The following is a 22742-nucleotide window of genomic DNA, read 5'->3' on the forward strand; positions in this document are numbered from 1 at the left end:
ATTGCTTTAGCTGTTTTAACTGTTCATAATTTGTGTGGGTTTTTGTAGCTATTTGTTTTTGTTGAGGAAAGGGAGATGTGTCTTGGAGGAAAGGAGCTATGCAAGCTGTGAGGGGATTACAGTGGTTTGGGGTTAGGAGGAGCTATGAGTTGAGAGGTGGGGCAGGCTGTGTAAAGGGCACATCACACAGGCAGTTAGTGACTGCCTTGTGCCAGCCCTTCCTCCAATCTGAGGAATTGCAGTTGTTTTATCAGCCAGCCTTTGAACCTGAGGCAGCTGTTTTTGAATGCCTGTTCAGCTCTGAATAAGACTCATCCATGATCTGATGTATATCACTGAGACCTGGGTGAGTGAGCAGAGTTCAGTTGGTCTCTCTCTTTTTCTCTCTTTCCAGTTGAGGGAAGGGATCTAGAGTATGTGTTTTTGGCACTGGGCAATTGGGTCAGATTACAGATTTTGTTGGTTTACCGCCTACCTTGCTGCCTAGCAGTCTCCCTATCTGAGCTGAGAGAACTGGTTTTGGAGGTGGTGTTGAGAATTCCCAGACTGCTGGCTCAGGAGGACTTCAACTGATGCCTTTGTTACATATCTTTAAGTGCCAGGCAAAATCATTCCTCTTCTCTCAGGCTTTTGACTGATTAAACAACCTATGGCCTTTCAAACTGTGTGGGGGGGAGTAGTCATTGTTTTTGTTTGTTGTTAATGTATTTTTTTGTTTTTGTATTTATATATTTTATATATTTGTATTTATATTATTTATACATTTTAATGTCATCTTCAGATAAAGGGTGGCTAAATAAATAAATGACAAGGACCTATAAATAAGGACAAAAAGCAGTATTGTAATTCCGTATCAAAATATATGTTACGCTTGTAAAATGCCAGACACATATGTCAAGAAACAGGATGTGAAAAAAATCCAGTTTATAACAGAGTGGCATTTTAATACACAAAAACTGAGATTCTACATAGCAGTGCAATAAAAACACTTACACAGTAAACATCCAGTTTACTGGATGTTGACTATAATTATTCACTGCACTGCAGAAATATACTAAAAGTAACTAGTTATACTGTGGTGGATACCAGCCTTGACAAAGCATGGGTGTCACAATCGAATTGTGCGTATCTATTGTTGCTTCAGTAAAAAAACCAAATCAAAACACTGGGGGGGGGGGGGCATTGAGAAGTTTCTTTGTAAGCAAGGTGCTTTTTTGATGAGGAAATGTAATTAACCAAGAGTAGTTCTTTATGCGAGCTGGGTATTTATGGTTTGAGTTGTGTTAAAGATTGTCAAATGCATGCACCCTCAGCACATCATCTGATAACACAGTCTACAGTCCTGCTGGCTTCAGGGGTCAATAGGACTGAAACCTGCCTCCTCACCCATGAGCTGAGGTCACCCTGTGATGCCAGTTGATAAACAGTTTGGCATGGGTTGGGGAAAATCCCCCGTCCCTGTCCTAAATCCTTGATATCTAAAATCAGCCACTGCATATCAGTATTTGCTATCACACTCCTAATAACAGAATGGTGTACATTCTAAAATGTCACTTGAATTATTTGACATGAGTCCAAATACATACAGTAGTGGGTTGGTACCATCTGGTATATTACCCAGTCCCAGCATATGCTAGTGTTCGGTTGTTGCTGTTTTTAAAAAAATAATATTCTGTACTGATCCTGTGGAAGAGTGCAGTGGGCTGTTGCAGCACCATGGAGAGCTCCTACTAAACTGTGCCTACTGATTATAAACAATTGGTAGCATGTCTCTCCTGAAGAAGCTACCCTGGACCCTGGGATTTATAGCAGCTATTGCCAGTCACGAATACAAGCTTCTTGGGTAAGTTGGTGGAGAGAGTGGTGGTACAACAGTCACAGGAGATCCACTGGACTGGCAGGCTAGCATAGTTCATGGAGTCTGGTGGAAAGCACCTGGGAGTGCTCTGGTTTCAGATCTCAGGAGCCCTGGTGTTTTGAGATCGGGTTCAGTGATTCCCCTGATCACTAGTATTGGTCAGAGCTAGGACTGGATCTGGCTCCTAGCAATAATTTTGAAAGAGAATGGGTTAAAGTTGAGGGGGGAAACTAGCTGTTGTTTGTTCTTCCTTACCTTTTCCCCTTCAGTAACACCTTCCTATCAACAGTGGTTGCTCTCAGATAAGCCAGTGAAGTAATATTACAGGGTTAACAGGGATTTGATCAAAAGATCTGGCATAATTCCTAACTTTATCATGGTAGATAAATTTCTTCCTCTGGATTTGATGTAACTGCTAACCATTTATTTGTGATCTGTATGCATTATTCTATATCTAAAAACGAAATACATTCATGACTGTACTTAATGGAAACTTCAACTTTGAATGTATAGTATTGGTTAATTTATGGGATAGTGTTATTTCTTGGGACATGAATCTATTCCTGATCTATCTTAAATACAGTGGTACCTCAGGTTAAGTATTTAATTCGTTCCAGAGGTCTGTTCTTAACCTGAAACTGTTCTTAACCTGAAGTACCACTTTAGCTAATGGGGCCTCCCGCTGTTGCCACGCCGCCAGAGCACGATTTCTGTTCTCATCCTGAAGCAAAGTTCTTAACCTGAAGCACTATTTCTGGGTTAGCGGAGTGTGTAACCTGAAGCGTATGTAACCTGAAGTGTATGTAACCTGAAGCGTATGTAACCTGAGGTACCACTGTATACTGTAATTATGTCATAAAGATATCAATTTTTTTCAATGACACAGAATATTGGGGATAAAATAACTTCCTATAAATTAAGAAATTAGTATTTATCTTTTAATTTTATCTTTGACTTAAGTTTATTTCCAACACCACTACAGTGGTACCTCAGGTTACATACGCTTCAGGTTACATATGCTTCAGGTTACAGATTATGCTAACCCAGAAATAGTGCTTTAGGTTAAGAACTTTGCTTCAGGATGAGAACAGAAATCGGGCTCCGGCGGTGTGGCAGCAGCGGGAGGCCCCATTAGCTAAAGTGGTGCTTCAGGTTAAGAACTGTTTCAGGTTAAGAATGGACCTCCAGAATGAATTAAGTACTTGACCCGAGGTACCACTGTATAGCATGTTTCGGTGAATACAGTGGTACCTCTGGTTACAAACTTAATTTGTTCAGCTAGTGGAGCTTCCCGCTGTTGCTGTGCTGCCGGAGCACGATTTCTGTTCTCATCCTGGGGCGAAGTTCTCAACCCAAGGTACTACTTCTGGGTTAGCAGAGTCTGTAACCCAAAGTGTTTGTAACCCAAGGTACCACTGTAGTTGTACATAACAAACTTTTGACTAAAGTCGTTCAGTCATACTAGATTAATATGTACATATAAAGCATGCAACAAGCATGAAGGGAACAGGATATTTAATAAAGTCTTCTACACATTTACCGAGTAGAGCAGTGTTTTATTCTGATCTTGAAATGTTGGGCCTGCGAAGTGGAGGCCATGTATGGCTAGAACCTTAGAGTATGGATTGATCAGAAAACTAATACCATGTTTGTTGATTGTTCCTTTATTTTGGGACACCCCCCCCTTCACCTTCATTTTTTGGGCTGATACTTTCAGTTTTATCAAAATGAGGGTTTAACCCTGGCTCCCTTGCTTCGCTATTCCTCCTACAGTAATAATTCACTGTGGTTCATTTGAATCCTGTAATCTGGAACTATTGTGATCACCACTGAACTATAAATTGCCATCTCAGTATAAGTGTGTTCAACATCAAAGTGCAGGTGTAACACTGTTTCCTCTTCTAAAACAAAGGGCTGTTGTATAGTGATAGAACCGAACCAGTTGGCTTAGAAGTACCGGGAGGGAACACTTCCATCCTGCAAGTACCTGTGCCACCAAAAAGCCACTCCAAAGGGACATTGGCAACAGGAAAATTCCCTTCCTTGAATTTTCCTAAGTTAACTTAGGATCCATGCCTTTGTGTTAATGCTCACAATCATATGGTTTCTAGAGCACGTGTGTTCGGCATGTTTCAGGGTGTTATTAAGAGTTACATAACATGACATGCTGTCCTGGCATTATTCTAGTAGCACATTTCTGTTCCACTCTTCTGATTTGCTGAGGACAGTACAGTCATACCTTGGTTCTCCCGAACGCTGCAAACTCGGCAGTAAGTGATGCAAATGTTTTTTGCAAATGTTTTTTTGCAAATTTTTTTTGCAAATGTTTTTTGGAAGCCAAAGGTCTGACGTGGCTTCTGTGGCTTCCGATTGAGTGCAGGAAGCTCCTGCAGCCAATTGGAAGCCACACCTTGGTTTTCAAACGTTTCCGGAAGTCAAACAGACTTCTGGAATGGATTACATTCAAGAACCAAGGTACGACTGTATACAAGATTTCCTTCTCCGCTGTATCAAAAGGAAGCTCTTGTGAGGTAGATTAGGCCAAGAGATGGAGCTTCAAGACTGAATGGGCGTTTCAGTCTGAGTTTCCACATTCAGAGTTAAAGCTGCTACACTGTTTTTGCTCCCAAAGTGGCATAGACTGCAAGTGTATGTGTTTAGATAGTCCTCTATTGTGGATTGAAGAAGAAGAAGAAGAAGAGTTTGGATTTGATATCCCGCCTTTCACTCCCTTTAAGGAGTCTCAAAGCGGCTAACATTCTCCTTTCCCTTCCTCCCCCACAACAAACACTCTGTGAGGTGAGTGGGGCTGAGAGACTTCAAGGAAGTGTGACTAGCCCAAGGTCACCCAGCAGCTGCATGTGGAGGAGCGGAGACGCGAACCTGGTTCCCCAGGATTACAAGACTACCGCTCTTAACCACTACACCACACTGGCTCTTAACCACTACACCACACTGACTAGAGGTGGTGGATACAGTTGAAAGGATTACATACTATGTATTCTCCCTTGCAAATGGTATCCTTGTTTCTTACTGTACATACACATGGACTGAGATCCAACACCAACGGGACAGGGCAGCACTTAGCTGTGCTCCCATCACCAGCCCCACTGTAGCTTACCAGGAGGCAGTGGGGAAGTTGGTGCAGTGCGATTGTGCCTGTACCATGTGCCAGCCCCTCCTCCAACCTAAGGAACTGTGCTTCTCCTATCAGCCAGCCCTTACGTCTGTGGCTGCTGCATCTGCTGTTGAATGCCAGGTTGGTTCTGCATCACTGAGACCTGGGTGGGTAAGCAGGATGCAGTTGCTTTCACCCATCCATGCCTACCTGGGTACATGGTACAGTATCAGGGCAGAGTTAAGGGTCAGGGCAGTTGCAATGGTCTATAGAAATGCCATATATCCCTCCAGGCTCTCTGTCCAGTTGAGAGGGGGGGGATCAGAGTATGTGCTCCTGGCATTGGGCAGTCAGGACACATTAGGGATTCTACTGGTTTACCTCCCACCTTGGTGCCCAGTAGTCTCCCAGCTTGCATTGACAGAGGTGGAGTTGAGGACTCCTAGACTGCTGGTTTGGAGGGATTTCCACATCCATTCCGAGGCAACCGGCTCTAGGGTGGCTCAAGACTTCATGGCTGCCCTGATTGCCATGGGGTGGCCCAACCTGTCCCTGGCGCCAACACATGTGGCAGGCTGCACTTTGGGCCTTATTTTCTCAACTGGGCAGGAAGAGGGTGATCTTGACATTAGTCTCTTGTTGTGGTCATATCACTTCCTGTTGAAATTCCAGCACCGTTTTCCCTCTGCAGAGGCGGGGGACATATGAGGATGGTCCACCCTCAAAAGCTGATTGATCCAATGGGCTTCCAGATGGCTCTGGGGGATTTTCTGGCTGATATGACTGGTATTTTTGTTGAAGCCCCATCTGGACAAGGATAGCCTAACTTCTTTTATTTATGCTCTGGTAACATCTAGGTTAGTTTATCTCAACACATTATATATGCGGCTGCCTCTGAAGATGGTTCAGAAACTAGTTTGTGCAGAATTCAGTGGCCAGCTTGCTCACGGAGGCAAGGCGCTAACATTCATAAAAGTGTTGTGTCACTAAATGTTTACAAAAACATACATTTTATTGGGGAATAACAACCTGATGACAGGTTAGATCGTAAGGAATAACCCATTGACAGTTTTGGTCACCGCTTGGTTTCAGTGATGTATTGGTGAGAGTGTTGAGCTAGGACCTGGGGGGAAAAGGTAGGGCTGCCATACACCTGGATTTTCCCAGACATTACCGGGATTTCAAAGGCAGAAGTGACATCCGGAGGGGGGGGGTTTCCGGAAGGTGGCGGTTTGTCCTGGATCTTCAGCAAGTAAACAAAAAAATTGCACCTTTGTTCTCATTCACCTTTCTGCAACTAGAAGCAAGTCCTGACCAGATGAGATATCTGAGGACGGATGAACTTGGTCAGAGCAGAAAACGAGGCGACACTTGTTTCCAGATGGCAGAGCAGTGGGTGCGCCTGGTCCCCCTTCCTGTCTGACTCCCTTCGATTGAAAATGGTGTCCACGTTGCTATGGCCTCTGTTCCTTGAGGGTTCCTATCGCTTACTCTCTTCCCGCCAGGCATTGCACTTCGCCTTCAGCCGTGCCAAGATAAGCAGCGCTGGGTCCGTGTGTATGTGGCACAGGGTTGGTTGCTCAAGACCCCCAAGCCCTGCTCTGAGAAACCTAACTGGATTATCATGCAGGATTACAGGCTTTTAGCCAATGGTTACATAAGGTTTTTTCACCGAAAAATCATGTAAAAATCGGGTATAAAAAGCTCAACAATTTCGGGGTGTCCTGGTTTTTTTAGTTTTGGAAATATGGCAACCCTAGAAAAAGGTTCAAATCCCATTCAGCTCATTGGGTGACTTTGGGCTAGACACCATATTTAAGCCTGACCTACTTCACCAGGTTGTTGTGATGATACAAATGGGGAGAAGAACCATGGACACTATCTTGAGCTCCTTGGATGAAAGATGGGATATAGATGTAAAGAATTGCTGCCTGCTAAATATCTCTCATGTTAAGAGTCTGGTGTTTTTAAAAATATCAACAAGAATTGTTTATCCATGTTCTTTTCCTGCAGTTTGCCACGTGGGTAGATGCTGTTATATTTGTCTTCAGCCTAGAGGATGAAATTAGCTTCCAAACCGTGTACCACCACTATAGCCGTATGGCAAACTATCGCAACACTAATGAAATCCCAATGGTACTTGTGGGTACTCAGGGTAAGTGTTGTCTCATGTGCCATATATCTTTCCTTGAAAAATACTTCATTTAATTGTTTGGCCCTTGTTCTTTTATTTTTATAAGTAAGTCTTTTGAGAGAACTTTGTTGATCTGTTTACCAATAGTACCTAGGAGATTTCTAACAGTGTTCTAAGATTTTGTTTGTAAAACACCCTTATGCCTGGAGGCGGTTGGAGGATGGATGGTGGCTAATGGATTGAGGTTGAATCCTAACAAGGGGGACAGGGGGCGAGCTGGTGTGGGGGACTCCCTGGTCCTGAATGGGGTAACTGTGCCCCTGAAGGACCAAGTGTGCAGCCTGGGAGTCATTTTGGACTCACAGCTGTCCATGGAGGTGCAGGTCAATTCTGTGTCCAGGACAGCTGTCCTCCAGCTCCATCTGGTTCACAGGTTGAGACCCTGCCTGTCCACGGACTGTCTTGCCAGTGTGGTGCATGCTCTAGTTATCTCCCACTTGGACTACTGCAATGCGCTCTACATGGGGCTACCTTTGAAGGTGACCCGGAAACTACAACTAATTCAGAATGCAGTAGCTAGACTGGTGACTGGGAGCGGCCGCCGAGACCATGTAACACCGGTCCTGAAAGACCTACATTGGCTCCCAGTATGTTTCCGGGCACAATTCAAAGTGTTGGTGCTGACCTTTAAAGTCCTAAACGGCCTCGGCCCAGTATACCTGAAGGAGCGTCTCCACCCCCATCGTTCTGCCCGGACACTGAGGTCCAGTGCCGAGGGCCTTCTGGCAGTTCCCTCACTGCGAGAAGCAAAGCTACAGGGAACCAGGCAGAGGGCCTTCTCGGTAGTGGCGCCCGCCCTGTGGAACACCCTCCCACCAGATGTCAAAGCGATAAATAACTACCTGACATTCAGGGAAGTTTTTAATTGTGATATTTTAGTGTATTTTTGGTTTTTATGGAAGCCGCCCAGAGTGGCTGGGGAAACCCAGCCAGATGGGTGGGGTACAAATAATAAATTATTATTATTATTACTTACTCAGAATATGTTTTATGTCTCGTCACTGATGTTTAATTTCTGAGGACTGGGAGCATTTCTTCTTCTTCTTCTTTTATTTATTTATTTCTATACTGCTTTATAGTTTTAATAAAAATCTCAAAGCAGTTTACAGCATATTAAATCAATCAGTCAATAAAACATTAGCTGGGCGATGTTCCTCCGGCCTCATGAGGAGACTCTTCAGTAGGGCTGGTGAGTGTGGGCCTCGCCCCCTAGGCCAGGTGGAGAGGGCCTTGTAGGGAGTGGCCTTCACACTCACAGCCGGGCGATGTTCCTCTGGCCTCATGAGGAGCCTCATTATTCTTTTGTCTTTTTAGGACTTTAGGCAAAACAATATGTTTACCAGGTCTGGAACATCAAGATAGGCTTTTTTTGTTTGTTTGTTTGTTTTGATAGATGCAAATCCAAGGTGTTCAAATTTCCAGTACCATTTAGTTGAATAAAATATATACAATAAAGCTAATTTATTAATTATATTTGCATTTGGCATTTCTGCATTATGGTACTATGCGATTATGTATTTACAATAGCATCGTATGTTGGATTTTTCTTACCCCCTGTCACCATAGTAAATCCGCATAGAAGCTTTTGGCCACTATTTTGAAGCATATAAGAAGAACTCTCATTAGTTGCATGATTATTAAATTAACTCTCTTGGATGTGATTTAATTTGCATCCTTGCTTAAAGCCTCAATAAAGCAAATGCTATTTGAGATTGGCCGGTGTAATATACAGGATGTATTTTGTTTTGTCATTTATTTTTATTCTGAAATTTGATGGCAAATTGGATTTCTATAGACCTGAAAATTTCAGTTCAGGTGCCAGATTAGAGCAAGATTCTATTTAGTGCATCCTAATGGCTTTGATCCCCAAATCCTACTGTGCTTTCTTGTACTTTTCCTTGTACTTTTACGGCAGTTACTCCTTCTAAGCCTGCATAGTCTCTCTGGAATTGATTTTGGGGGAGGCGAGAGGAACTTCAGGTGGGTTATAGGCATCTCCCCCTTTCTGTTCAAGCAGAGTACGTTCTTGACTGAACCTTCAGTTTCAGACAGTGACCAACCATTGGGAAGCTCACAGAACCAGAATGTCCGTTGCTTGTTTATAGCATTTGACAATGAAGGTGAATTTTCCACACTCTTTCAGGGCGTATCTAAAGATATTCCAATACACTAAATATTAAGTTTTGAGTAGTGGTTATTCTTGATTCTTTTACATTGATTTTTAGACTGAACTTGGTGTGAGGGAATGTGCTGCCCTTGTCAGTTCATGGAGTGCCAGAATTGTGCTCAGTGGGACAAAATCTTACATTTTGGCATGCTCTTTGCTGCTTTAGAGCAGCTTTGAGAATTACCAAAAATATTGTGCAACCTGGTTCTTTCAGTTTCTTTTGATCTGCTTGACCTTTAGGCTAAGGCAAGAGTGAGCAATACCAGGCAACTTTTTAATCTTTACGTTGTTGCATTTAGACAATAGAGTTTGAAAGCTCATTGTTTATAGAGTTGTCTTTAGAATCTTAATGAGCTCATAAAAAGTACATTCTTAGTTTAGATTGGAGTGTCCAAACTTTTTTCACAGAGAGCCAGATTTGATGAAGTGAACATGTGTGAGGGGCAACTATTTTGTCTGACATACTTTGAACCATTAAAATTAAATACAAATTAACAATTTTATGCAAAGTTTATTGCAAACGGCATACTTTTCATTTCGTCACATGGATGACAAATCTAAACAGGTGTTAAATCACTCTGCCTTTCATATCTGAAGGCCAAATAAAAAAAAATCCAGGAAGCTGAAATATATGTCAGGAACATTGTAAAGTACATTACATATTATTGGTAATAAAGGTTGTCTATCAACTTTTGGGACGCGGGTGGCGCTGTGGGTAAAACCTCAGTGCCTAGGGCTTGCCGATCGCATAGTCGGCGGTTTGAATCCCCGCGGCGGGGTGAGCTCCCGTCTTCCGGTCCCAGCTCCTGCCCACCTAGCAGTTCGAAAGCACCCTTAAGTTCAAGTAGATAAATAGGTACCGCTTTATAGCGAGAAGGTAAACGGTGTTTCTGTGTGCTGTGCTGGTGCCGGCTTGCCAGAGCAGCTTCGTCACGCTGGCCACGTGACCCGGAAGTGTCTCCGGACAGCGCTGGCTGTGAGATGGGCGCACAACCCTAGAGTCGGACATGACTGGCCCGTACGGGCAGGGGTACCTATCAACTTTTAAGTTAAAAAAATATGAACAGGAACATAACACCAGGTATACATGCTGTGTCCAAATATATTTACATCTGATTTAGACCAACTGACATTAACAGATTTTACAATGTATTCATTTCAATTGAAAAAAACAACAACTTGCCTGTACTAATGTGAAGGGTGAAGCTGAGATCTGGACTGCAGCAAATAGGCTAGGTCTGGTTCAAAGGCAGTGGTTTTGATTCACAAAATGTCATGCAGGTGAGAGTCACTTAGTCTTGTCCTCACACGGTTCTTGTTAAAGTTCATAGCAGAGAATGTCTTCTCACACAAATATGTTGAGCCAAACAAGCTCAGCATTTTCTTAGCCAATGTTCGAATCTCTTGAAACTAGCTCTTATCCAGTTGGCGGTAGAAGTTCACAAGAGAGAGCTGTTGGTGACGACTGTGTAACTCGCTGTCACAATGCAGCACAATGAACTCGAGCTGCAGCTGATCTGGAGCATCATTGGGGTCAACAGAGAATGGAGAGGAAGGAGAAAAGGCTGATCTCCTTTTCAATAGCAGCAAAATCCTGAAAGCGCCGTTTAAACTCCCCAGTCAGGGATGTGATGTCTGCTGCATACCTGGTTGTTTGTGCACTGCTATTGTCTTGTGGAAAACTGTTCATTATTTTCTGCAACGCTGAAAAATGTATGGTATTGGGCTGTGTTTGTGACTATTGCCTTTGGAAAAGTTGCAGTTTTGTTCCAGAGGCCTTGAGGTGTGAATAAAGCTGGTTCACTGCTGCATCTTTCCCCTGAAGACTCACGTTCAGTACATTCAGATGCTTTGTTATGTCATCTAAAAACCCCAAATCAGCCAGCCAAATAGGATCAGATAGTTCTTGCATCGGTTGTCCCTTTGTTTCCAAGAATTCTCCAATTTCCTTTCTGAGAGAGTAAAACCCTACCCCCGACTGAGCCACCTTACATGGTTGTGATACAAAACATCTTCGTATTCAGCTGGAAGTGGCACAGGGCTTTAGAGCAAATAAAATTAATAGTCTTTAGCACTGGTTTCATAACATGATCATATCTGAGATTATTGGCACAGAGAACTTGTTGATGAATGATACAATGGAGTTTAATAGCTTTGCCTCCTTCTTCGATCACCTTGTTACAGATTAGGGTTGATAATCCACTTCGTTCACCAGCCGTGGCAGGTGCCCCATCAGTAATAATCCCAGTAACTTTGTTCCAAGGCATTTTCATGTCATCTATGGCAGAACTAACAGAAACAAACAAATATTTTCGTCTTGTTTGGTCCATAAGGCTCTGGAGGTCAAGTAACTCTTCAGTCACATTCATTTCATCGTCCACCCCTTTCATAAAAATCAGCAGCTGAGCTGTGTCAGATAGGTCTGTGCTTTCATCACAGGCTATTGAAAAGAAATCAAAATCCACTCTTTTGGACATCAATGGTCTCTTAACATCTGATGAAATATCTTCAGTTCTCCGTACTACAGTGTTACGAGCCAGGCAAACCCCAAACCATTTTCATAACACATTCTTTGATAAATTCACCCTCAGCAAAAGATTTGCAATTTTTAGCAATTGATGTTGCTACCTCATAGCTCGCCCTAGTGGCATTTTCATTTGACTAATGGGTTCTTGTGAAAAATCTCTGTTCTGACAGTAAAACAGCTTCAAGTTGCTTACACTTTTCACTGCGTTCATGCCCTGTTAGCTTGTCGTATGTGCTATGTCTCGACTGGTAGTTTCTCTTGACATTAAATTCCTTATAAACAGCCACAGTCTCTTGATATATCAGACAAACACAGTGATTCCATATTTCATTGAAGAAATATTCCACTTTCCACCTGTCCTGGAAGCGGCGGCCCTCACTGTCAACTTTCCTTCTCTTATTTACAGTCGCCATTTTAGAAATTGGCCAGAAGGGGAAGAGATCATGTGAGCGCAGTTCCAGTACCAACAAGAATTCGCCAGAGATCTCTTCCAAATGAAGTTACACTGTAATGTACAGTGCTAAATGCTGGTGGGTCACAAGTGAGGGGTAGTGTCTGGAGGCAGTGTCTTGTAGCCTCATGTAATAAACTTTGATCTTTTTACTTTTAGTTTTATGCACTCTTCTGCACTATAGTCTATTGTCCCCTGTCCTGAATAAAGATGGAAAGTGCAGGTTCTCTTCAGTTGCAGCAAAGATGAATTGCCTGCCTTTGTGGCTGTGTGTCGTGAAGACACAGCACAGGGAAAAGGAACGCACCAAATCCTGTGATGTCCAAGAGATTGTGAGAACACAGACTGAGGACGTGCAGTCCCATGGCATTGAAAGATCCAGAGATCCCAGGGGTCCTGAGAGGCACTCAGGGCTTGACTGGGGGCCACAACAGATAGATTTTGCCAAATTACCTGTGGGGCCATATTAAACAGGAACACGGGCCACAACTGGCCCACGGGCCAGACTTTGGACATGACTGGTTTAGATTAATAATGTGTAGATTACAATTTAGCTGATTAAAATGGTTGTGCCAAATATTTACGTAATAGTGGTTCTATTCAGACGAAATAGTTGAATTAATAAAATCTTCACTAGATAGTTAATGAAAATATAGATTCTTTTAAAATTGCAACTGGGTCCTTTGTCTTATTTCTTCTTGGTTCATCTCAGCTATAAGTTTGAGTTATATCTAAAACCCCGCAGAGGGACCATCTGAGAAAAAATGAGCTCTTCCAGTTAATACCCTTTATGATATAGAAGCAGATGGGGCTCCTATATAGGAATGCTTCATCTTGGATAATTTCATTCTGTAAATGACCTACACTTAGCCTCAAAAGCAAAAGGATTATGTGAAACCAAAATGAATTATTCTAGCTTGCTGCATTGTAAAGATTGGGAATGGATTCAAAGTACACAAACAAATACATGCTGCAGTCTGTCATTTTACTACCAATACATAGGGTGGATCTACGAGCAGGGGAAAAAATGCTATGGAAAATCTCATAGATATTTTATTTACTCTCTGGCGCCATCTGGTGTTGCATGTTCAAAACACTGTTTTTTGACTAATGTAGTTGAGTCCATAATCCTGAATAGTAGTATCATAAATATTTTTAGGGGGAAAATTCAGCCAGCCTCTTGACTGGATTTGAAAAATTGCATTTTGTTTAGGCAGTATCTTATTAGCATGTAGGGAGGGTAGCAAATAAGTTGAATTCGGGATCAGAGGATGAGAAATGACTTTGTGTTTGTTGTCATAAGAGCTTCAACAACTTCCAGTTCTGCGCAGCAAAAAGCGAAATTTCTAGAGTTTTGCAAGGCTATTGATGTCTCCTTTCTTCAAATATCAATAAGTCTGTTCTGAAAAGTGCAGTTCCCAAGCACAGCCTTCATGAGAGAGGAGTGACAAGAATTCTACTCAATATTGATCCAGAGCAAAACTTCAACGTATAGTTAGCCGAGTAAGAACTTAAACACGTTGCGGGATTCCCAAAAAATAGACCAGAGGCAATTGTATTTCATTCAGCAGAGTTATTACTGCTACTGGAGGTAAATGAGCATAGTGGTCACAAATCCATACATTCAAGATTGGCACTGTCCGTAAGAAATCCAGTTGCAGCAGACTTAACCTAAACTTACAGTAACTTATAATAAGACTTAAACCTTAACACTTAGGCATACTGTGTACAGAGCACCACACCAAAGGGAAACAGAGAGAGAAAAGTGAAACTCCGGCTCTTTCTGACCTGTTATTATAGTCAGCATGACCTTGTCTGAAAGAGATGACAAAACCAGTCCAAATCAGCTGTTCAGATTCTCCAAAGGAATAACCCAAACATCAGGAACCTTCTGCCTGTTTTTAGGCAGAATAAAAACTTGCTTGTTGGCTAGAAACCTCCAGTTTGCATTAGCTTGTATCCCACAGAGAAGCTTCCAGAACCCTCCTGAACCAATTAGAATAGGAAAGATCTCTACACATCAGATCAATTTTTCTCTCCAAAAAATGCACGCTGACAAGGAAATTCATGAAGCCGTAGTGTGAGTTTCTAATATGGATGTGCCCCAACCACAAGACTTGGTTCAAACCTCCAATCAGCTCCTCAGGAAGCAGTCCACCTCACTCTGTTGTGCTTCATAGGTCCTCCCCCCATTCATTACTGGGTGATCAAAGAACAGCTATAAATTGTTTACTTTTGGCAGAAATGGGTGAAATTTGCAGCAATAGTAGGCCCTCTCCTAGGAGTGGATAGTTCCTGCGATAGTTCCTGTAAAATTAAAGACAAATAGGTAGAGGGACTTCTGTGTGAACTCATTAAGTGTTTATTTTTTAAATACCCAGGAAACATTTTAAATTTTATTTTAGTACGTGCTTATCTACAGATTTTTTAAAAAATATCTGAATCATCTCTGCTTCAACTGATTCAGCTTTGTACAAATCTCACTTTACCTCAGTTTGAATAAGCCTAAAATCCCTCTAGGCACCTTGACTTGGAATTTGTTCAAATCTGACGAACACCCCTAGTTTCTACAATGTTTTTCTTTTTTTAAGCATCCAGTTGATTTGGACACAAGATTCCCAAAAGACAGCAAGGTTAGCTTTGCATATTGCTACAAAAACTCAGAAGACCCACATGACCCGTAATTCTTCTTTATATTCTTGGAGTAATGCCAAAGCTGCCTCCATGTGGGGAGCATTGATATCTCCCAGCAGGATGGGAATTACAGATTTTTCCTTCTAGGGATAACTCTTTGATCTTGAGTTTCCTCTGTGGCTTCTGCTGATAATGTACAAAGCCTCTTGAGAGTATTTCTCCCCCTGCACTATGCAGGCTGTTTGCTGTCTAATAACAATGCTGAAACCCCTTGCTTTAATTTATGAAATATGTGTATTTATACCCTCCCCCCCCATGGTAATAATAAAACAAATTATTAATGCTCAGTTTCCTCTTAAGCTACTAGAATTCATGATTGATGAGCTTTTGAAATCAGATCAAGTGTTCCACTCATTTGTAATCTAGCTGTAATTTTCACACTTTAGGTGTATGATGTCCTTGAAGGCCACAGTTCTAAATTATTCTACATTTCTATGGGGATGCAGACTTTTTTTTCTGCCCACAAAAGTCCCAGTTTATTTACCAACCCTTTTGAATTCTGTCCAATTATGAGAAACACATGGGGTTGAAAGGAAGAAATGAATGAACTTGTGGTGGCCACAGTCAGTAGCTCTTTTAAAATGGTACATGGGAATAGTTTAAGGTTGTTCTGGTAAATATGAACAAAATAATGTTTAAGCATCCTAGTGTGCATGACTCAAGACACTGGTCCAAATGCTAGGTGCTTATGCATTTAATTCCATAATTTCTATACCTCAGAATAGGAATTCAAAAATAATTTTAAGTAGAAGTGAAACTGGTCTAAAGAGTACTCTCAGAAAATTCTGTTTAAAATTTTGCATCTTGTTTTTGTATTTGATGGAAAAAATCACCCTACTGTTTTCTTTGTAGATGCTATAAGTTCCAGTAATCCTCGTGTCATTGATGATGGTAGAGCGCGGAAACTGTCGAATGATTTGAAAAGATCTACCTACTATGAAACCTGTGCTACCTATGGGCTGAATGTGGAGAGAGTCTTTCAGGATGGTAAATAATTTTTCCTACATAGTATCAAGGAGTACCTAATTCAAATTTATCTTACCCTCTCCACCCTTTAACTATATATAAGGGTCTGGTGACTTCTGTTTCAGTGTATCTGAAGAAGTGTGCATGCACACGAAAGCTCATACCAATAACTTAGTTGGTCTCTAAGGTGCTGCCGAAAGGATTTTTTTTTATTAATTGAATCAAGTTGTGTAAAAACTAGATCTTGAGTCATGCTGTAGATCTATAAACATGTGTCTGGGCTCTACCACTTCAGACTGTGGAGGCTTTCATGGTTGAATGATATGCCATGCAAACATTTTCCCTGCACATTAAAAAAACATCTAGAAGTCAAAGAGAAGGTCAAGGGAGACTATTTCTCTCTGACATCTAGTTTTCTATGTGGTGAGGATTGTTTTGTATGGAAGAGCACTTAGTCATGTGCCCACAGACTGCAGTGGTATAGCTCGCATGCAGATATACCACCCTGGTAAGAACAAAAAGGCATATCATGCTTCACTGCTGCCTCTGGCTCACTTCTTTCACGACAATCTGCTTACTATTGGTGCAGATGCTGTCCAACCCAGGAGCAGCACATCCTGTTTTGCCCCCTGAGGTGAAACAGGAACGTGCTGCTGCCACCGCCTCTCTTACCTCGGATGCGTGGTGATGCCTATCAAGTGGGTATTTCCAGTGAGATCTTTCTCTTACCAGAAACTAGCGCCAGTTCCAGTGCCACTTCTTCTGTCCAAGGGAGCTCCTTCATCCCACCTCATGGGTGGTCCAGCCCTGTTGCCACCCATAGCTTTTTACAAGTTTTGAAATCAAGCACATTAACTATATTGTAGAGTACTATATATGAAATCTAATATGTTGAATGCTTAAGAATCATTATCAGGTGTTATTCCATCCAACTCTCATGTTTCTCAGTTCTCTGGACCAGGGGTCGGCAAGGTTTACTGGCCATGAGCCGGATCACTCCCACAGAGATCGTCCGTGGGCCTGATTGGCGCAGCATGACACTGGAAATTGCGTCTGCACATGTCCGCGACGCTGAAAATTATTTCTGCGCAATGCCAAGACGCCAAAAATCGCGCCTGCACAGAAGCAGTTTTCGGCATCTGGACATGCGCAGACGTGATTTTTGGTACCGCTTGAGTCTCCGCACCGTGCTGCACTGGTTTAGCACAGTGCGTGGGGGGACTCACTGAGCGGGAGGCTCAGTTCAGGGGCAGCTCGTGGGCCAGTAAAACAGTCTTCATGGGCTGCATCCAGCCCATGGGCCACACGTTGCCGACCCCTGCTCTAGACACTGTCAGGGATATTGACTTAAGGTCAAACTGTTGCCCGCTCACCAAACCCTCCTGTATAAGCTTAGCAGTCCTGAAATAAGATCAGAGGTCCCGTTGTATATCAGTAACTGGTTAAGAAACAGGAAATATAGAGTAGGAATAAGTGGACAGTTTTCCCAAAGGAGGGTTGTAGACAGTGGAGCCTCACCAGCATTGGTATGGGAAGTAGTGCTTTTCAACTTCTTCATAAAGAATCTAGAGCTAGGGGTGAACAGAGAGGGAGCCAAGTCTGTTGTACAATTTATGGTTAGCAAGTGTAAAGTTTGGTACATTGAGGCAAAAGGCATATATCTCCATTGGGTCTGAACTGGTGGTGAGTGACCAGGAAAGATACCTAGTGGGTTTCGTGGATAGCTTGCTGAAGATGTTCGTCCAGGATGTGGCAGCTTTGAAAAAGATGAACACCATGCTAGGGATCATTAGGAAATGGATAGGAAACAGAACTTCCATTCTTGGGCAAGGTTATTGAGCTGAACAACTCCAGGCATGCCTGGAGGATGCGGACCATTTGGATCCCTTCCAGTTGGGATTCAGGCCTCATCATGGGACTGAAACTGCCTTGGTTGCGTTGGTTGATGATCTCCAGCAGGCTAGGAACAAAGGTGAAAGCTTTGTTCCTGCTGGATCTCTCAGCGGCCCTGGACACCACTGACCATGGCATCCTTCTAGACTGTCTAGAGGAGTTGGGAGCTGGGGGCAGTGTCATACAGTGGTTCCGCTCCTTTCTTCTGGGCTGTGTCCAGAAAGTGGTGTTGGGGGATGAGTGTTCAGACCCCTGGGCACTCACTTGTGGAGTGCCTCAGGGCTCCATCCTCTTCTCAATGATTTTTAACATCTATATGAAGCCTCCATCCTCTTCTCAATATGAAGGGCTCCATCCTCTTCTCAATGATTTTGAACAAATATATGAAGCCTCTGGGAGATACCATCAGAGGGTTTGGGCTGGGTGTTCATCAGTATGTGGATGATACCCAGCTCTACCTCTCCTTTAAATCAGAACCAGTGAAGGCGGTGAATGTCCTTTGTGAGTGTCTTGAGGCGGTTGGAGGATGGATGGTGGCTAACAGTTTGAGGTTGAATCCTGACAAGACAGAAGTACTGTTTTGGAGGGATGGGGTGGGTGGATGTGGGGGTTCCCTGGTCCTGAATTGGGTAACTGTGCCCCTGAAGGACCAGATGTGCAGCCTGGGAGTCATTTTGGACTCACAGCTGTCCATGGAGATGCAGGTCAATTCTGTGTCCAGGGCAGCTCCATCTGGTAGGCAGGCTGAGACCCTACCTGCCTGTGCACTGTCTTGCCAGAGTGGTGCATGCTCTGGTTATCTCCTGCTTGGACTACTTCTCTATGTGGGGCTACCTTTGAAGCTGACTCAGAAACTGCAATTAATCCCGAATGCGGCAGCTAGACCCGTGACCGGGACTGGCCTCCAGGACCATATAACACTGGTCCTGAGAGACCTGCATTGGTTCCCAGTACATTTCCGAGCACAGTTCAGAGTGTTGGTGCTGACCTTTAAAGCCCTAAAGAGCCTTGTTTCTGTATACCTGAAGGAGCATCTCCACCCCCATTGTTCAGCCTTCTTGTGGTTCCCTCACTGTGAGAAGTGAGATTACAGGGAACCAGGCAGAGGGCCTTTTCAGTAGTGGTGCCCACCCTGTGTAACGCCCTCCCTTCAGATGTCAAGGAAATAAACAGCTATCAGACTTTTAGAAGACATCTGAAGGCAGCCCTGTATCAGGAAGCTTCTAATGTTTGGTGATTTATCATGTTTTTACTATTCTGCTGGGAGCTACCTAGAGTGACTGGGGAAACCCAGCCAGATGAGTAGGGTATAAATAGGAAAATTATTATTACTATTCTAACTGCCAATATGTTGTTATATAAAACTGTGATGTAACTGCATTTGGAATGCTGTGTACAGTCCTGGTCATCTCACCTCAAATGGGATATAGAGCAGGGTGAGAAAAAGTTTAGAAAAAGACAACCAAAATGATCAGTGGGATGGAGCGACTCCTGTATGAAGAGTGGTTGCGGCATCTGGGACTTTCCAATTTAGAGAAAAGGCAAGTAAGAAGTTACATGATGGAAGTTTATACAGGGCATGGTGAAAAGTTTTTATTACCTTTTTCATAACATTCTGACCCAGGGACATCCAGTGAGGCTAAGAATTGAAAGATTCAGTAGACAAGTAACGCTCCACACAACACATAAGCCATGGATCGTGCGCCCCTAGGAGGCCATAATGGTCATCGCCTTGGATGGCTTTAAAAGGGGATTGGATGAATTCATGAAGGATGAGACTGTCAATGGGTATCATCCATGCTGGCTCGTTAATGCCTCCACTATCAGAGACAGTGTGCCTCTGAATAATAGCCCCTTTGGGAACATACTTGTTGATGAGAAGCCGATTATCTGTTTTTGTACAGGCAAAGCTTGGTTCTTGAATGGCTTAGTTGCCAAACAAATCAGCTCCCGAACGCCGCAAACCCGAAGTGTTCCGGTTTGCAAACGTTTTTTGGAAGCTGTACATCCCTCGCTGCTTCCGCTTGAGTGCAGGAAGCTCCTGCAGCCAATCAGAAGCCACGCCTTGGTTCTCGAATGGTTTTAGGAGTTGAACGGACTCTCGGAACAGATTAAGATCAAGAACCAAGGTACCACTGTATTTTCAAAGTGGGAATCTCAGAGTACATGCATCAATAACACCCTCATAATTTGCTTCTCAGATCCTGCCTTTGTGTACTAAAGTCTTACATTATTTTAAAAGTGAATTTTGCTACTTACATCATTTTATTATGATGCTTGTTTTGAAGTGCTTCCCAGACTAAAAGATGTTAGATAAATTAGACTGAAAAAACTTTTATATGGCCACTCTTAAATCTAAACACTTTCCTGCCTTCCAGAAACAGCTGTTTCCCTCATTTTTACTTGCATCCAGCCTGAAGAAGAGCTCTGTGTAACCCAAAAGCTCACATACCACATTATGAATTTTCATCCTGATAACACATTATTTTACTACTTTTGTACGGTTTTTGATATTCTTCAGAAACAATCTTGCAAGCTAGATTTTTGTATTCACTGAAAATATTTACTACTCAACCACTCTTGCCAACTTATCATCAGGCTAGTTAAAGAAAAGCAAAGAGAGAGAGAGAGAGTTATTGTACTATACTAATTCTAAGCAGTATGGCTCTTTTTCTTTAAGTTTTGATAGTTAGGATGCCCTAGTGGTGCAGTAAGTCTGGGTATTAACCAGAAAGTTGGTGGTTTGAGCCCACCCAGGGATGGCTGTGGGCAGGATTCCTTCAAAGCAAGAGTTTAGACTAGATGACCCTCAGAGTCCCTTCCAACTCTACAATCCTTTTTTTTTTAATGATATTTTATTACATTTTAACAGTAAAGAAGTTATAACACATAAAAGAAAAAACACAAGAAAGATACAAAAACACAAAAATACAAAAATACAAAATGCAAACATTTAACATAGAACAAAAATAAAAAAACAAAAATCCCTCTTTTTTAATATCTCGTCTTTGATTAACTTGTTTTCATGACTTCCTCACGCCTCCCTTTTTTGTATTCCATTTAAAGATTGGTTCATCAAATTCATATCCTGTTAGTTTATCCTTAATTATTTTTCCTCACATATTATAGCTTCAAATTTTCATCTAATATCAATCCATTCTTACATATTCTTATACCTTATTACTAGAACCCCTTCATTTCATTTCAATGTCATTAACATTCAAAAACTTTACAGTGTTTCTGTAAATAAATTTTAATTTTTTTCTAATCTTCTTCCACCAACTCTTCTCCCTGGTCTCAGATTCTGCCAGTCATTTCCGCCATTTCCATGTAGTCCATTACTTGCATCTGCCATTCTTCCAAGGTGGGCAGGTCTTGTGTCTTCCAATGCTTTGCGATGAGTATTCTTGCTGCTGCTGTAGCGTACATAAAAAAAGTTCTATCCTTCTTTAACACCAATTGGCCGACTATGCCCAGGAGAAAGGCCTCTGGTTTCTTCGGGAAAGTATACTTAAATACCTTTTTCATTTCATTATAGATCATCTCCCAGAAAGCCTTAATCCTTGGGCACGTCCACCAAAGGTGAAAGAATGTACCTTCAGTTTCTTTACATTTCCAGCATTTGTTATCGGGCAAATGATAGATTTTTGCAAGCTTGACTGGAGTCATGTACCACCCCAACTCTACAATCCTATGATTCTATGAACCCTGAAGCAGGGTGGCAGGCATCTAGGTTGGTTATGCGATGAAGCGAATGCATTCTACACACATTCAGAGGCACTTTTCCCTGCTTGAAAAAGACCTTGGGGTGGTGCTGATTATTCACTGCATAGAGGACAAAGTATATATTCCAAAGTATGCACAGGCACACCCACAAAAATGCAGGTATGTGCTGAAGGAACAACATACAGTGTACTCCCACTACAGCTTCACAGACTTCGGCATTTACCTGCCACCACTGTTCCAGATGACTGGGTCAACAGATGATAGGTACAGCATGGGATCTGTCTGGTAAAGCAGTTTTATAGCAGCACCTGTCCTGCACACATGCCTTATACATTGGACTTGGGAAATAATCTGGACAAGTGAAAAGTGGATAGAAAGACATCTTCCAGTATGAAATAACATTCACAGAATTGTCAGCAATTATTTTTATATAGAAAGCAGTACACTTTCCTAAAAAATGCTTTAGGATTGAAATGGAGCTTTTGGCTCCCTCTTGTGGAAATTCCTCTCCAATACATGTAATATTCACTGTCCTGTCTCTCCCCCCCTCCCCTTCCACATAAAGAGCTCTTCTGGCTTTTGACATGAATTAGGCACTGAAACGCCATTGGTCATACTTTGTCAAAGCAGAGATGACATAATTTATATTAAAATTTCTATACTGTCCTTAGTAAAAAAAAAAACAGTTTACAATGTAGGACATAATAAACAATTTATGTCATAACATAAAATCCATACAATACAAAAAGTTAAGACATTTCTATGGTTATAATGCACAACAACACATAATACACAAATTCTGAGTAGCAATGTCATATGCACAATATCATCCCAGCAACCATCTCTACAACCACTGTGGAATCTACAATCACTGGTGTAGTGGTGAAACATAATACAAACCTACTAACAGCATCCTAAAAATAGGAGTGGGAAAAGTCAGCAGCAGGATATCTGAAGGGCAGAAACTATGCAAGTGTATCTATCTCTCCTTGCTCAGAGTAAGCTCTTGATTCATCCCTGCTCACCTCATTCTCGGAAAATGACAGACCCTCCCAACCCTCACCTGGGAGCTTTCCTCTCACCCTGGGAGATCTCCACTTCCCTGGGTCTTCCACCATCTTTCTGCCACTTTAAAGATAAAGTTTATC

At 42.4% G+C, this 22742-nt stretch overlaps 1 protein-coding gene across 4 annotated transcripts in view; it reads left to right on the forward strand.

Moving 5' to 3' along the window:
- Positions 1–22742, forward strand: part of AGAP1 (ArfGAP with GTPase domain, ankyrin repeat and PH domain 1) — a 334103-nt gene that overhangs the window by 53895 nt on the left and 257466 nt on the right. For all 4 annotated transcript variants that reach the window (XM_079976700.1, XM_079976701.1, XM_079976698.1 and 1 more), the window contains exons 5-6: positions 6990–7131; positions 15862–15996. In XM_079976700.1, coding sequence (XP_079832826.1) covers positions 6990–7131; positions 15862–15996 — 277 coding nt within the window. The remainder of the gene's footprint in view (positions 1–6989; positions 7132–15861; positions 15997–22742) is intronic.

The sequence above is a fragment of the Podarcis cretensis genome, assembly GCF_951804945.1.
Source record: "Podarcis cretensis genome assembly, chromosome: 1".
In the NCBI taxonomy this organism is placed as follows: domain Eukaryota; kingdom Metazoa; phylum Chordata; class Lepidosauria; order Squamata; family Lacertidae; genus Podarcis; species Podarcis cretensis.